Source organism: Rhinichthys klamathensis, unplaced genomic scaffold (assembly GCF_029890125.1).
Source record: "Rhinichthys klamathensis goyatoka isolate OS25496 unplaced genomic scaffold, OSU_Roscu_1.1 h1tg000139l_1, whole genome shotgun sequence".
NCBI classification, from domain to species: domain Eukaryota; kingdom Metazoa; phylum Chordata; class Actinopteri; order Cypriniformes; family Leuciscidae; genus Rhinichthys; species Rhinichthys klamathensis.
The window spans coordinates 2,220,374-2,234,202 of record NW_026606674.1 but is presented as its reverse complement, the minus strand read 5'-3'; the positions used below and the strand labels follow the sequence as shown (position 1 = coordinate 2,234,202).

At 37.3% G+C, this 13,829-nt stretch overlaps 2 protein-coding genes across 2 annotated transcripts in view; both read left to right on the top strand.

The window, feature by feature from the left end:
• Positions 1–870: 870 nt before the first annotated feature.
• wnt16 (wingless-type MMTV integration site family, member 16) lies at positions 871–6,493 on the top strand. Its single transcript, XM_056257572.1, has 4 exons — positions 871–1,581; positions 1,742–1,968; positions 3,809–4,095; positions 5,723–6,493. Exons 1-4 carry the CDS (start codon positions 1,490–1,492, stop codon positions 6,185–6,187), a joined length of 1,071 nt encoding a protein of 356 aa, XP_056113547.1. The 5' UTR covers positions 871–1,489; the 3' UTR covers positions 6,188–6,493.
• Positions 6,494–11,469: 4,976 nt separating this feature from the next.
• The window catches only part of LOC130089886 (stabilin-2-like), a 31,442-nt gene continuing 29,082 nt past the window's right edge, over positions 11,470–13,829 (top strand). The window contains exons 1-3 of the mRNA XM_056257452.1: positions 11,470–11,636; positions 12,388–12,515; positions 13,510–13,616. Coding sequence (XP_056113427.1) covers positions 11,556–11,636; positions 12,388–12,515; positions 13,510–13,616 — 316 coding nt within the window. The 5' untranslated portion in view covers positions 11,470–11,555. The remainder of the gene's footprint in view (positions 11,637–12,387; positions 12,516–13,509; positions 13,617–13,829) is intronic.

Sequence of the window (13,829 nt, the reverse complement as noted above, 5' to 3'; positions counted from 1 at the left end):
GTATTTTTCATAATTTAAAACAAATTGGTTCTTGAATTTATCAATTTTTTTGTATGTATATATTTAATTTGATTCTACCATTTAGGTCATAGGCTATTTTAGCAGGAAAATTATTTGACGTGTAGTGTAGTCCATGCAAACATAAAACTTTTGCTGAAAAAATAGAGCTTCATTGTCATTGTAAACAACCAGATTACAAAAAGTCACCATGCTCAGCTCTATTCTTGATCTATTAAAAAAAAACTTTTGTTGAAAAAGAAGAACCCTTTCTATTAAAATTTATTTAAAATAGCATTATCATATGCCTATTTATGACTATATAATTACATTTGTATCAACTTTTTACTTTCTAATGTTTTGTTTTTATTATTGATTATCTAAGGCAGTTTTTTCCCAACTTTTTTTGTACCCCCATGGTAAGACGCAAGTCCCCCTTAATCGAATCCGAAATATGGTGGTTTCGACTCATATATATCATTATGAAAAATCATTATTAAAGTAGGCTGTCAATAACTATGGGTGAAAACAAAATAGCACGTCAAAGTAACAAATATACTCTGTGCTCGTTTGCGTTTTAATAAACATTTTGTTTTGTTCTCTTAATTGGAAAGTATAATTAATAACATTTAGGCTAGTTGTTTAAGTTATTTCTGTTTTATAAGCAAAATCGAAATCCTTCCAAGTTCCAAGTAGCCTACCCCCGTTTGGGAAGCTCCGCTTTAACGTAGATCGAAATTACATGAAATATAGCCTATTCTCTAACTTTCCAATTCGGTCAAAATAAATAAAAATATATATAGGCAATAAATAAGTTTCACTGAATAAAAGATATATTTAAATTATTCATTTATTGAAGTTATGTTAATAGTCGACGCTTTTGAAAGTCATTGTATAATTTGAAGACTGTGGGCAGTTATTAAATCTCAACATTTTTTATTTGAAATGGTTTTACCCTGTCTAAGCGTCAGCGTTTCTGTTCTTCTGCCTTTTATGTCAACCTTGTTTTTTAAATATATGTTAAATATGTTCAGTTAAATACTAAAGTACGTTTTATTCCTAACACAGTCCTTTCAATCTCACAAAAACCCGAGTGTCCTTGATTCTTTCTCGCTTTGCTCTCTCACCGATCTCCAAGCCAACATCGCTTTGTCCAATCAGTGTTGACAACGGTCGTACCTTCTGAATATTAATGAACCTTTCCAACCAATCACGATGTGGGATCGCTGCACACGAGAGTGTTTAGTTGCGCGCTTTCCAACAGCAGTATATAACTGTTTGTGTCTATTTGAGTTCGCAGTGATGGCGAAGGTGACTTCTTGGAGGTTGGATGTTTTTTTTCGTACCTGCGACTTAATGGATACATGAAAGGAGACTTGTGAATTTAAAAGCACCGTTTGTGGATTACATACGCTAGATATTAGATGTAGTGGACCGGTATGAGACGTCTTTGTCCTAACGTTCAGTTCGGGACTTGTTAAATGAAGTGGACATGGATAATACCGGTTGTGGAATACATGCAATTTACCAATTATTCATTATATGGCTCTCAGTGTGCCCTCTGTGCTCTCAGGGAAGTTGGATGTAAGTATATAAGTGCTGTGTCGTTTTTACTGTCAAATAATGTTTCAATAAAATGTTTGAAAATTGTCTCCTTTTCCTCGGGCCTGGTTATGGCATTTCAATCCAGGCCGACAGGAGAGGAGAACCGCTTCTGATCTTTGTGTCACACTCCGCATCACAGGTGGTTGGGCATCACATCTGTAGGAGTGCCCGAGAAGTTGGGTTGCGCGCATTTGCCCCTGTCGCACAAGCAGAAGGAGCTGTGCGCGCGCAAACCGCACCTTCTACCGAGCGTTAAAGAGGGCGCGCGCCTGGGCATCACCGAGTGCCAAACGCAGTTCAAACACGAACGCTGGAACTGCTCGACCCGACGGGACCCGAACGTGTTCGGCTACGAGCTCACCAGTGGTATGCATGCAATGTCACATCGAAATAGATTTAATTTGAATGTCAATTTACTTTTTTTAACTAGCCTATGCAGTTAACTTTATTAATGAAAGTAAATAATATATAGTTTGTTTGACCAGCACATCTTAAAGAAATTGATAAAATAGTCCTACTAAAACTTAGGGGGACAGAGAGGATTTTTTTTTTAACATTTAAAAAAAGTGGGAATGAAAATTTATATTACAAACATTCACAAAAATCATTACATCGATATAATTATTGATACATTGAAAAAGGTGGAAATATCGTCAAACTTGAAAAGTTTGACGATCACTGTATTGCTAGTAAATTATTTATTTCAATATTATTCACCTTCAGATGTCAATAAAAAAATATTGTGTCTAAAAGCAGATTTTTTTTTAAATATGTAATGCATATATGTGGTGAATGGACACTTCAACTAAAAATAATCAATATCTTTAATTGTCATAAGAAAAACAAGTTTCTGTCATATAATGAGAGATCATCACTTTGTAATTGTTTAAAGCATCTGAATGTTTTAATTGACTGTCAATCCTATGTTTGCCCACTTAATGATTGATTTGAAATGCTGATTCATGTGTTGATCAGAGAGTTTATTCAGGGAATAACTGAACCCACAGCTGTTTCAGGTTAACCTCGATACTAAATTTACTATGGTCTTCAGCTGGCCCTGGATTTAATTCATACAGGATTAGAATGATTACAAAACAAAGAGTCGACCTGACATGCTAGAACGTGTTTCTTGATTTTTGTGAATTCATATAAGATTTACCCCAAGTTTCTGTCACAGAGCAGTTCAAATCCAAGCTCGAGTCAAGGGGAAACTGAATCTCGTGCTGTATACTGTACGTCTGATTTCCTGCTGCCACAACCGGGGTTTAGACTAATAATTGTATAGGCATCTTGCTATTATGTCTCATATGCACTAGATTTACCTTCACAAATGCAACAGTGTTTTGTCTATTCTATTCTAATTTAATTATAATTCTATTGTAATTTTATTCCAGTTATTTAGACTTCTTGCTCTATGTTAAGGTCATCTCTCTTGAAAAAAATAGAAAAAGATTATGGCAGATATTTTCTAGTAATTAAGACAAAGTCTACTTTGCTATGTTAAAGCAAATTATAAACCAAATTTCTTCAGAAATTATATGTGTTATAAATATATATATATTTATGTTAGCTATTAAAAATTAGCAGGAACTGCATGCATGATTTTATGAATAAATAATATAGACATGAAGTGATTTTTAATAAAAACTGAATTGAAAATAGATCTAAAATTATATAGTCATTGTGCCTTTTAACATAATCCATCCAATGCATATCAGAGATATTTACTTAATGTACAAAACAGTGACTTTAAAAATCACATCTTTTCAAAAGGCTGTTCAGAATTTGCTTACACTTTATTTTAGTGTCCTTGTTACACATGTAGTTAACTGTAAATTTTGCATAATTACGTGCAGCTAACCCTAAACCAAACCGTAAATGTATAATTGCATTCTAACAAGGACACCTTAAATAAAGTGTAACCCAGAATTTGTATAGCATCATCTGTTCTCACCATAAAACAAAATAAAAAAAAACCTTCAGCCAAACATTTTTGCTCATTTTTATAGTGGGATATCAGTGTTTCTCTGTATGAATGTAATTGACATTCCCAGACTCCTCTGCTCTGATACTGCTGCACTGTGAGACCCTTTTCACAAATGTCCTGCTGGGTATCTTACATTCCCATATTTTCTGGTTGTTTCAACATTTGTAAGTACTGGATCGGCATCTTGCTTACGTTCTCTTTTTTTTTTTTTTTTTTAAGGGACAAAAGAGACAGCATTTATCTACTCGGTAATGGCTGCCGGGCTGGTTCATGCAGTCACTCGCTCTTGCAGTGCAGGAAATATGACAGAGTGTTCGTGTGATACGAGCCTGTTGGGCAGCGGTTCGCCTACAGAGGGATGGCACTGGGGCGGGTGCTCCGATGACATCGCCTTCGGGACTTTGTTCAGCCGCCGCTTCATCGAAAATGCGGTAAAGAACACATCAGCCCGTGGTGAGGACGCCCTGCTCACTATGAACCAGCATAACAGCGAGGCTGGGAGACAGGTGGGTGACAGAACTAACCTTTCTATTGCGCATTGCTAGTTACAATAATGTTGAAAGAAAATGAGATGCACAACAATGACTGCTCGCTTATTTATAGAGATCTCAAAAAAGACTTTAATAAAGGCTTTACTAAGAAGTCATGGACTTAAACCAACCAACCCTGAGAGAAATAATAACATTCCAAACTTTATTTGTAACAAAAAAGTATATTAATTTAACAAATAGACAAAGGTACAAGACTTTGTACTTAACGTCTTTTATGAAGGCATAAACTAAAATCCCAAAAGTATTGCAAATGATGTAATCAATTCACTATGCTTCATGGGAATGTGTGGTCGTTGCTGAGCTCTTTTGCCGTAATTTCGGTTTCCATCGGGACTTCTTTGATCTCTTTTGAGATTTTTAAGTTGAAATCACACTGACTTGCAGCTTTTACAGAAGCATATGTCATTGCTTTATATAGTTATCATCAAATGATAATCATGTTTTTCTATGGAGTAAATGGGATTTTTAATTCGGTATCGTGGTGGTTGCCCTTCATTGAAATACTGAGAGAATTTCTTGCCTTTCCATTCACATTTTGAGTGACATATGTCAAGTTGAAGCATCAATTTGCATGTGACTTTGCTTGCCTGCTTCAAAAAGACAGCAACAGAACTAGTGAGCTCTCTTAGTTCAGGGCTATGTTTCCCGATATAGATGCTAATTCACTCTAATTGGAGAAAATATGAAAAGTGTGATAGTGGAGAAAATGTCCACTAGAGACCGCATTCTTGCAACATTCATAAAGCATTCAAGGTCTTCTTACAGCCTCGTTTATAAACGGCCTTGTATCATCACTAAAATTCAATATTGATGGTCCAACACAAGGTTTCCTCAATCACCTCAAGGTTTTATGCAAGACGACAAACTTGCATACTCTGTATTTTTTTTTTTACCATTTAAAATATGACAGTTTTCTCCAGCAAATGAATCTTTGACTTGTTCTAACTGACAATAGAAACTATTTCAAAACAGCCAAATAAGAACAGAAATAGTAATGGGCTGCTTCAGCTCTGGCAATTTGTCATTCAAATGAGTTACATCTCCCCACATGTTCTTGATTAATCTAAAAAGCTGATGATTTGCACCGAATTCCACAGCCTTGACTGAAGAACACTTGTAAGTGTTTGGAGACCCTAAACCACAGCTCTGGTTGGAAACCACCAAGGAGTGTTTAAGCTAGACAAAATTCCCCTCAAGTCAGCGAAGGGCCCCCGTAATCCTTCACCCAAACGAATGCTCCTATTTTATGAAAGTCGTCAGCTCACAAAATACTCCTTCCACTTACATGGTGGTGCAGAACATGCAGGAAAGGAAGGACATAAATTCTCCATCCTTAAAAATGATATAGTCCTTGGAAATGTGGTTTATAGTCAAGCAGGGTTTACTCTCCCCGAGTTTTACATTAGTTCCGCGTTTTTGCTTGAAGTCCAGGAAGTCTCAAAATAAATTGCGAAAATATTGGAAGGCTGAAATTGAATCAGTTCACATGTCTTACATAGAAAAACAAGCTGCTCTCCTGATCTCAGTTTCTATCTGTTGTCAATCACATATATAATGCTCTCCGTATCCTATTCCTCTACAGGCGGTGGCCAAAACAATGTTGACAGACTGCCGCTGTCATGGCGTGTCGGGTTCGTGTGCGGTAAAGACGTGTTGGCGCACAATGGCCCCGTTTGAGCGTGTGGGTGCCTACCTGAAGGAGCGCTACGAGACCAGCGTTCAGGTGGTGGAGCGCTCCAAACGTAAGGTGCGACGTAAGGACAAAGACCAACGCCACATGCCTATCGAAAAAGAGGAGTTAATATTCCTCAACAAATCGCCAAATTACTGCTTGGAGGACCGACGGTTGGGCGTGACGGGGACCAGGGGCCGCAGGTGTAACAGAACTTCAGTCGGGCCGGACGGCTGCAACCTGCTGTGCTGTGGCCGGGGCTACAACACACACGTGGTACGACACGTAGAGCGCTGCGAGTGTAAGTTCGTCTGGTGCTGTTACGTTCGGTGTCGGCGCTGTGAGACGATGAACGACATGCACACTTGCAAGTAGAGCAACTACTTGGGGAGGGTTGGAAAGATCTCCTGAGACGAGACCTTGTGAGAGGAAGTGGACCTTCTCTGCGCCGTTGGGCCTATCAAACAAGTATGTTGACAAAATATCCATGGCAACCAGAAATCCACAGCGAAAACCTGGGAGAAATGGTATAATCCGCTTTAAGTACACGTGCGGAACTCTTCCCATGGGCTTCAAATGGGAATCAAGCCATTTTGTATATAATGACTGTGGAATATAACTGGAGCATAAAGGGAACTGAAATACTGAACTGCAGAGAAAAGTGTAAATAGATGAGTTTTTTTGGAGGGGGGGGGGGGGGGGGGGGGGGGGGGGGAGGGGGATATAGAGGCTCCTTCAGTTAATGATGAATTATAATGGGAATTATGTAGATAATATGCAAGGATATTTTTGATATGTAGGTTCCAAATGAGAATCCCTTAAATAAATAATTCCCAAAGGATGTATTCTGCAATTTTAGCTTTGTTTTCTGCATTTAAATGTATATATTAAATTATGAACAATCGACATATTCGATTACAATTACACCGCGTTTTTGAGTTTGAAAAACTTAAATAAAATTAGTTTTTTAGAGACCATGAACATTCTTTTTGCTTTTGACTGTTGATGTTTCTCCGTCTGCTCCTTCCATCCTAAATAAATAAATGCGAATAATTCCCGAAAGTGTAGAGAACGGGGGTGTTCTGCAGTTGCAGCTTTATCGATTTACAATTTAAGTGAATATTCCAAATTATAAATCATGGTTGTTGTCTTTCTAGTTCTTATTTCTTGTGACTGATGTTTGTGTCTCATTCGTTTCCTCTTAAGCTGTAATCCCACACACACACATCTCTGAAAAAGTAGTGCTTTGCTAGAAGTAACAGAGTTGTGCCAAATACCATGGTTGCATTCTCTTAAAAGGCTCTTAAATGCTAATGCGAATGGCCCTTTTATGTAGCCACATTCCAAGCAACGGGACGGTGACAATTTACGGCAACACACGCAGAACATATCAGAGATCTTCTGTCCAGTGACACAAGGAAAAATTCCTGTCAGTTCTTGCACATGCTGGCAAATCTATTAAAGTCGGTGGAAAATCTCACTCACGTTGCATTTCGTGATTTCACTCTGAATGCCTTCTTGTTCATTCTCATGTGGTTGTATTTACCGCTGAGTGGAAGTTGCATCAAGCTTTCTTAAAAACTTTTTTTTTTTTTTTGTGTAAAATCACTTAAGACTATTCTCTACAGTGATTCTCACAAAGACTCTCAACCCAATTCCATCCAATAAATGAATGCCTTTTGGAAATGTTGCCTTTTCACACACTGTTTTAACATAGTATGTTCCCCATAGAACATATTTCTTGATATCTGTGAAAATCTCTATATTCTTCTTTCCAAGAAAAAACACGTTGTTCTTTGTAAGTTCTAGTTACGAATCTTGTCATAATTTCGGCTAATTCTTCGCTTTGTGGGCAACACGTTGACCAATCACAGACAACATCTTGTAGGCCAAATCAAATCCATTGAAATCTTGAAATAATCACTGCAACTCTCCAGGTACATTTTCAGGAGCAGCGCTGAGAACCTTCAGCCCTGGAAACTTGGTGGCAACCCATTCTGGAGAGAGACATCATGCAGGCGAAAGGAGTCCACGTGTACGCATCTGTTCTCTCTGATGTAGCCAACAACTCAGGTGGCTGCCAGACCTTCGGTGCCTTCTTTCACCCCTCTCATTCTTTTTAGTATGCGTTTAATGGTTAAATCATGATTTGTCAAATTAAATCTGCTGTTCTTCAATATTGCCTTTTCAGGTTTTGTTCTGCCATTGCTAATGAGCTGAAACTGTTTCTTAACGTTCTGGAAGTGTAGTTTGGTGAGGAAAAACCAGCTCCACAACTGTTAAAACAAAGACAAATATTTCTGCAGATGAAATTCAGTAATAATCAGCAATTGAAGAATATCCGTATACTTTAATATAATTATTCAGCCTTTTTTACTGTTTGCTGAGTCCCAGAGGTTTTTTGAGGCATGTCCATGCAATATTTTACATTTCTTTAATGTAAGATGAATATAATTATTTTTTCTGAAAATTTTTGTGCTGTTGAGTAGAGACTGAAAGCAACACAGTGGGTGGTGCGACCACATGCACACACGCACAATATGTTTTGGATGTAAGTTTGATCCACGCTGCCCTGTGGAGACCGGGGTCATTGCTCTCTTCCTGATCATCGTTCATCTTTTGTCTCATATGTGAATGATCAGTTATGTCCATCCAAGCATAGCATTACATCCGAAGCCAAGAGTCACGCTTTTTCCACTGGCCCATTCCTGCACGCTCTATGGGTGGTGCCATGCTCTATACGCCTTCCCAGAAGTCTGTAGGGGCTCGTGGCTGTGTCTGGTTGTGTTGGTTAAGGCCTGAGGGGTTTTGGATTGGCGGCACCGTTTTCCTGCCAATAACTGTTGCTTGAATGTCGAAAATTCCCACAACAACTGCTGTAGTCAATGTTAAGATTCTACACACGTCCTTTAGTTCTCGCTCTGCCTTAATTCATTCTGTATGTTTTCTTTTTTTCTTACTATATCTCACCATACTGCTATGAAGTGATTGTTTAAAGCAATTCATCAGTCATTCTGATCATATATGAAATGGGTTAACTTTTCTTGTATACATATGGGGGGAATATGAACAGAATGGATCTATCCATCAGTGACATGATGGTATCTGCCTCCATCTGGTGGATCACATAGTCTTGCCAGAGAAGACCACAAGAGGGAGATGAAGATCATTATTTCAGCACCCACACTCTTGGTTAACTTTTTGTTATAATCAAATTCCTTTAACTTTGTTTTGAATTTGTCCTGAATACTGTCTTAAATAGATGAGGCAAAAAGTTAATGAAAACGTGCAAAACACACGTAAAACAATTATAACGAGCATTTTTCTTTTGCATTATTATTTTACAAATCATGGAAAGGAGCTACACATATTTAGTAGCCAGCACAAATGACGTTGCTCTATATATGACCATTTTTACATTAAAATGCATGTAAAATTTTGCTTATGCATTTTACATTTTGCTTATATTTTTTGAAAGGAAGTAGTTTAGTAGCAGCTAGGCGATTCATCACACGCGGTGCTTATGTTTTTCCAACCTCATTTACAAACTGCATATATGGTACCTCCTGGGTATTTTAATTTCCCAAAATATTCTCAGAAAACGGACTTCAAGTGCTCGTAGGCTATGCGGTTCGCACATCTGGCTTCTGAAGTCGAGTGAAAAAAAGAGATAGCCTAGCAATTTACAGAATAGGCCTATGCCTATTTATACCACGGGCCCGGGGCTGTTGAGTCAATGCTTGAATATGATTGGTGGTCGGTGTTTTCATGGTTGCAATTATAAAAAATATATTACACGTTCAAAGTTTCCGCCTTAACATAGTAAAAATTATGTTCGTGCCTATATAGGCCTACTAAAGAAACACGTTCAGAATTGTTGCCTTAACACGGCCAGAACGTGCGTGGCTAACTTACTCTTTCTAAAGAAACTCGTTCAAGTTGCCGCGTTTGACACAACCGCAGACACATCACGCGTTCTGTTTAAAGACACTGTTCAAGTCACCTTTATTCATAGCTTTATTATACAATATAGTTTGTTTCAAACGTTCGCGTTTCATATTCGGAGTTATTGTCCCCATTCGCTCCTCGAATGAGCAAATTTTGCCACTAAAATCAACACAAGGGATTTGGAAACAACAACAAAAGAATGGAGATCAGAAGGTCCCTGCGTTTGTACATGGTAAAGTATCATAGATCTTAAAACGCAAATTTAGCTTTATAATAAACCTGGCATTGTGCACTCTCTTGGCTCGTTGGCAAATTGCTAAATTGCTTTTGTCCCTCTATTGTTTGTAAGCGTCTTTCTGAACAGTAAACTGACTTGGTCGAATTAGTACGCCTGGCCTATAGGTTCATTGATGCCATATTGTATAGCACATTGTTCTTGTGGTTGGGGTGTCAATTACAGTTTAAATGGGGTAAAACCGTTAGATTTTTTACAGCTGGTTGGGAGTCAGTCCATTTAGGGTAGTTTCCAGAGAACCATTTTAAATATCTTTTGGATGGTAGGCTTCTAGACAATTGAGTGGGTGGTCATGAAGGTTTTAATTTGTTTATGCACTTGAAAAACAACAAGCAGCACATGAACAGATTGAAAAGCATTGTGCACACTCACACGATTATAAAACATATATACTGCATAAACCTATATCCAAATATATGCAGTGCACACACATGTAATTCCTATGAAAGTTCTGGAACTATGAAAGGAAAGTCATGATGCAGCATTACATACAGGAAGTGTGTGTGTGTGACAGGGTATCTTCACCTGACCACTTGGCTTATTTATGAGTGAGGACATCCTGTGATTCTTCTGCCTTCTGCTTTATTTGTTCAGTTCATAAACACACGTTTTTCAATGCTTCTGGGAATCGACCAGCTTCTTCCGAGCCTTCTACTGGGTTCAACTGGATAATTAACCATAAACTATTCAGCAAAAAGTTGTCATTTTGTATTCAGAATCGTAAATGTGTTGCACCAATGCCAAAATCATGGTGTTTCTCTCTTCTTGATGAGACCAAGATTTCATGCTGCAAAAATCATGTTTGTTTCTGGCATTTTCTGGTTTTCCAGTAAAAATATGTAGACATCTTTCAAATTAGATTCATTTACTTCAAAGTCATAAATGTGCATTTCTTGAACTAATTTTATTTTTATTCCCCTATTGTTTTTTTCTCTCTCTTTTTTAAAACAAGAAAAAAAATACTTATTTACGACAAACATTAAACCATTCAAAATAAACGTAAGTATATATTAAGACCAACACATTAATAATTTAGAGGGGAATACCAAAAAAATACCAAACAAAAAAAAATCCTCAAAGAAATAGGCTATTTCTGCGGATACTTTGTAAGAAATGAGGAGAGTATGAAGATTAAGAATGAGTAGATAATTGTTCTGAAAAAAATTGAAATATTATTTTCTTTTCTTTTATTCTTCATCTGCAGTGCACTTGTCATCTCACCACAACATCATATAAAATCTTTCTCTGTTTAATGTCTTTCTCTGGTCTACATGTTAATGAAAGAGTGAAGGATTTATGTGTAATAATGTGAAGTTATGTGTCCGAATTTTTAGGGGAAGGTGTCGCCCTCTGACTCTCATGTTGCTGTGGTACAGGAAAGAGAGAGGGAGGGATTGTTGAAAAGGCAGAAGGCCAGCATGTGTGGCCACAGTCTGGTGAAGGACCTCAGAGAGCCAGAAAGAAAGAGTGAGTGAGACAGAAGTTATTGTTATTATTACCATGAAGTTAAACTCAATCTGTGGAGGTCTGATCCTACTGTTGGGGTCTGAGATACTCTGGGTGGCTGGTGCAACATCACAGGTGAGATTCACACACATACTCGTGCAACATACGTATAATATGTGATTGCTTGTAAAAATCATAGTGTAATGTAACATTTTTAACAAATATTTTTGTAAAATCAAGTATTTTGAATAGGAAATATAATTTGTTTGTTTTGGACTACTTCCTTTTGGACAATTTGTACTTATACATATGGTTTCCAGGGTTAATCAGTAGAAATCTGTCTCGTTTGGGAATATCAGCTCGCTCTACTTCCATTTCCTGTTTACATATAGTAGATACCAGGCAGTCTATAAGCTGGCAGAACAACATAAACATGCAGTTTGCTTTGATATTAATGTTCATACCCGTTTCCAGGGATACTTTCTCTATATTTAGTAACAGAATGTTTACATTTCTGTGGTTGCGGTTGAAAAATGTAGTACATGTATTGCTTTAAGATGCATGAACTATATAAGCAAATCCTCAGTTAGAAATTCCCGGATTTGACATGTATCGTTTGCCATGTCCCGTGGAATGTTGGGTAAAATAATCCTGAGAATGTCATTGGCCTGCTGTAAAGTCATGAACGAATCAGGTAAATCTCCTTGGAAAATCAGTGACAGGTGTTAAGATCCAGCATGTTTTCCAGCTTTACTGATAAAAAAAAACCCTAAAAAAAACATGATATACCATATGAAAATGAACAATTGCTTTTCTGTAAGAGTCAGCACCGAAAACTATTTTTTGTGAAAACTACTGTGTTGTGTGTGTGTGTGTGTGTGGTCAGAATCGTTGTGATAAGAACATCCAGGTGGTGACTAAATCGACCTGTCATTCCTGCTCGATAACGCTTTTGGTGAAATGTCCCAGTGGCTACACCAAGAAACCACCAGGGAAAAGCACAAAAGACTGCAGGTACAGTATATATGTTTCAATCATGACAACTCATTGAGTGAGTTATTTATCTGCTGAGCAAATACAAGAATATGTTCAGCCTATTTAAAATAACATACATAAAGGTCATGCTGCTGCACCTTTGGCAGATTTTTACAAGTGGCGCTGGGGAGAAGGTGTAAACAGAAGTTTTCATAATCGTGCAGCAGAGCAATCGCTGGCTGGAGCACGAAATATATGGTTATGTGGATTGATTAGGATGTATGTCTAGATGGCGATGATAGGGGAACCAATCAGCGCTCATGACTGAACTATTTATTTGTGTGTCTATCAGGTTGATAGACGTTTTGGGAACCAAATGTGTCCACAGGGACAGTAAAACCTGAAATCAGCTACATTGTGGGGACCAACAGTCACTATGAGGAAAAAGACACAATAATAAATAAATAATGTCATTATCTCATTTATAGAGCTAATGGAAAGTTTTTGACTTATAATTCGACATGAAATGGAAGTGACGATAGTCTTTTCTTCCCTATTATAACGTATATCTGAGTGAAACAGCTTGTAATGTAAAATGTACTACTAAAATGTAGGGCGGGTCTTGATTTTGTCCTTTGGGAATTGATTGGATCGCTGGATCGTAGAGTAAAAAGTCTTTGAATTATCCTAATTTTTTTAATTGTAATTTTTAAATGTAATTAATTTGTGATTTTAAAGAATTTTAATGTAAGTCTTGAATAAAAAATGCAGTAAAAACGGTAATATTGTGAAATATTATTATCATTTTAATATATTAAAAAAAATATTGCCATCAGAGATCCAGACAAAGAATATTCTGCAATTTGTTTAAAATCTCTTTAAATTATCCTGAATTAAATCCGATACTTTGATATCAGACCAAAAAAAAACAGCTTTCATGACAAGATTAGGTGTTTCCCTTGTGGATAAACAAATTTATGTAGAATGAATACAAAGGCAATAATGACATAATAATCTCTCTATTTGTGTCTAGGTATGAAATCACACCTAATTTGTCTGTGGCGGGCTGTTCGTATGAGTGCTACAAAGACACGGTGGAACCCCAGTGCTGTCCAGGTTACTGGGGCAATGACTGCATTGGTGAGGTTCAGGTCATTGAAGAGGAATTCTGTTTTGTGTAGAATTGTGTTTTCGAATTCTGTTTCAAAGAAGATCTATGACGTCAATAACCTCTTAAACCAGATACATATGTCCCAAAAGTGATTGTTGTGTTCTATCTAACACATTTGAAATGGCATTTGTCATTTCCGTCATTCTGTGAGGGAAGATGCACTGAGGGAATATTTTGAACGG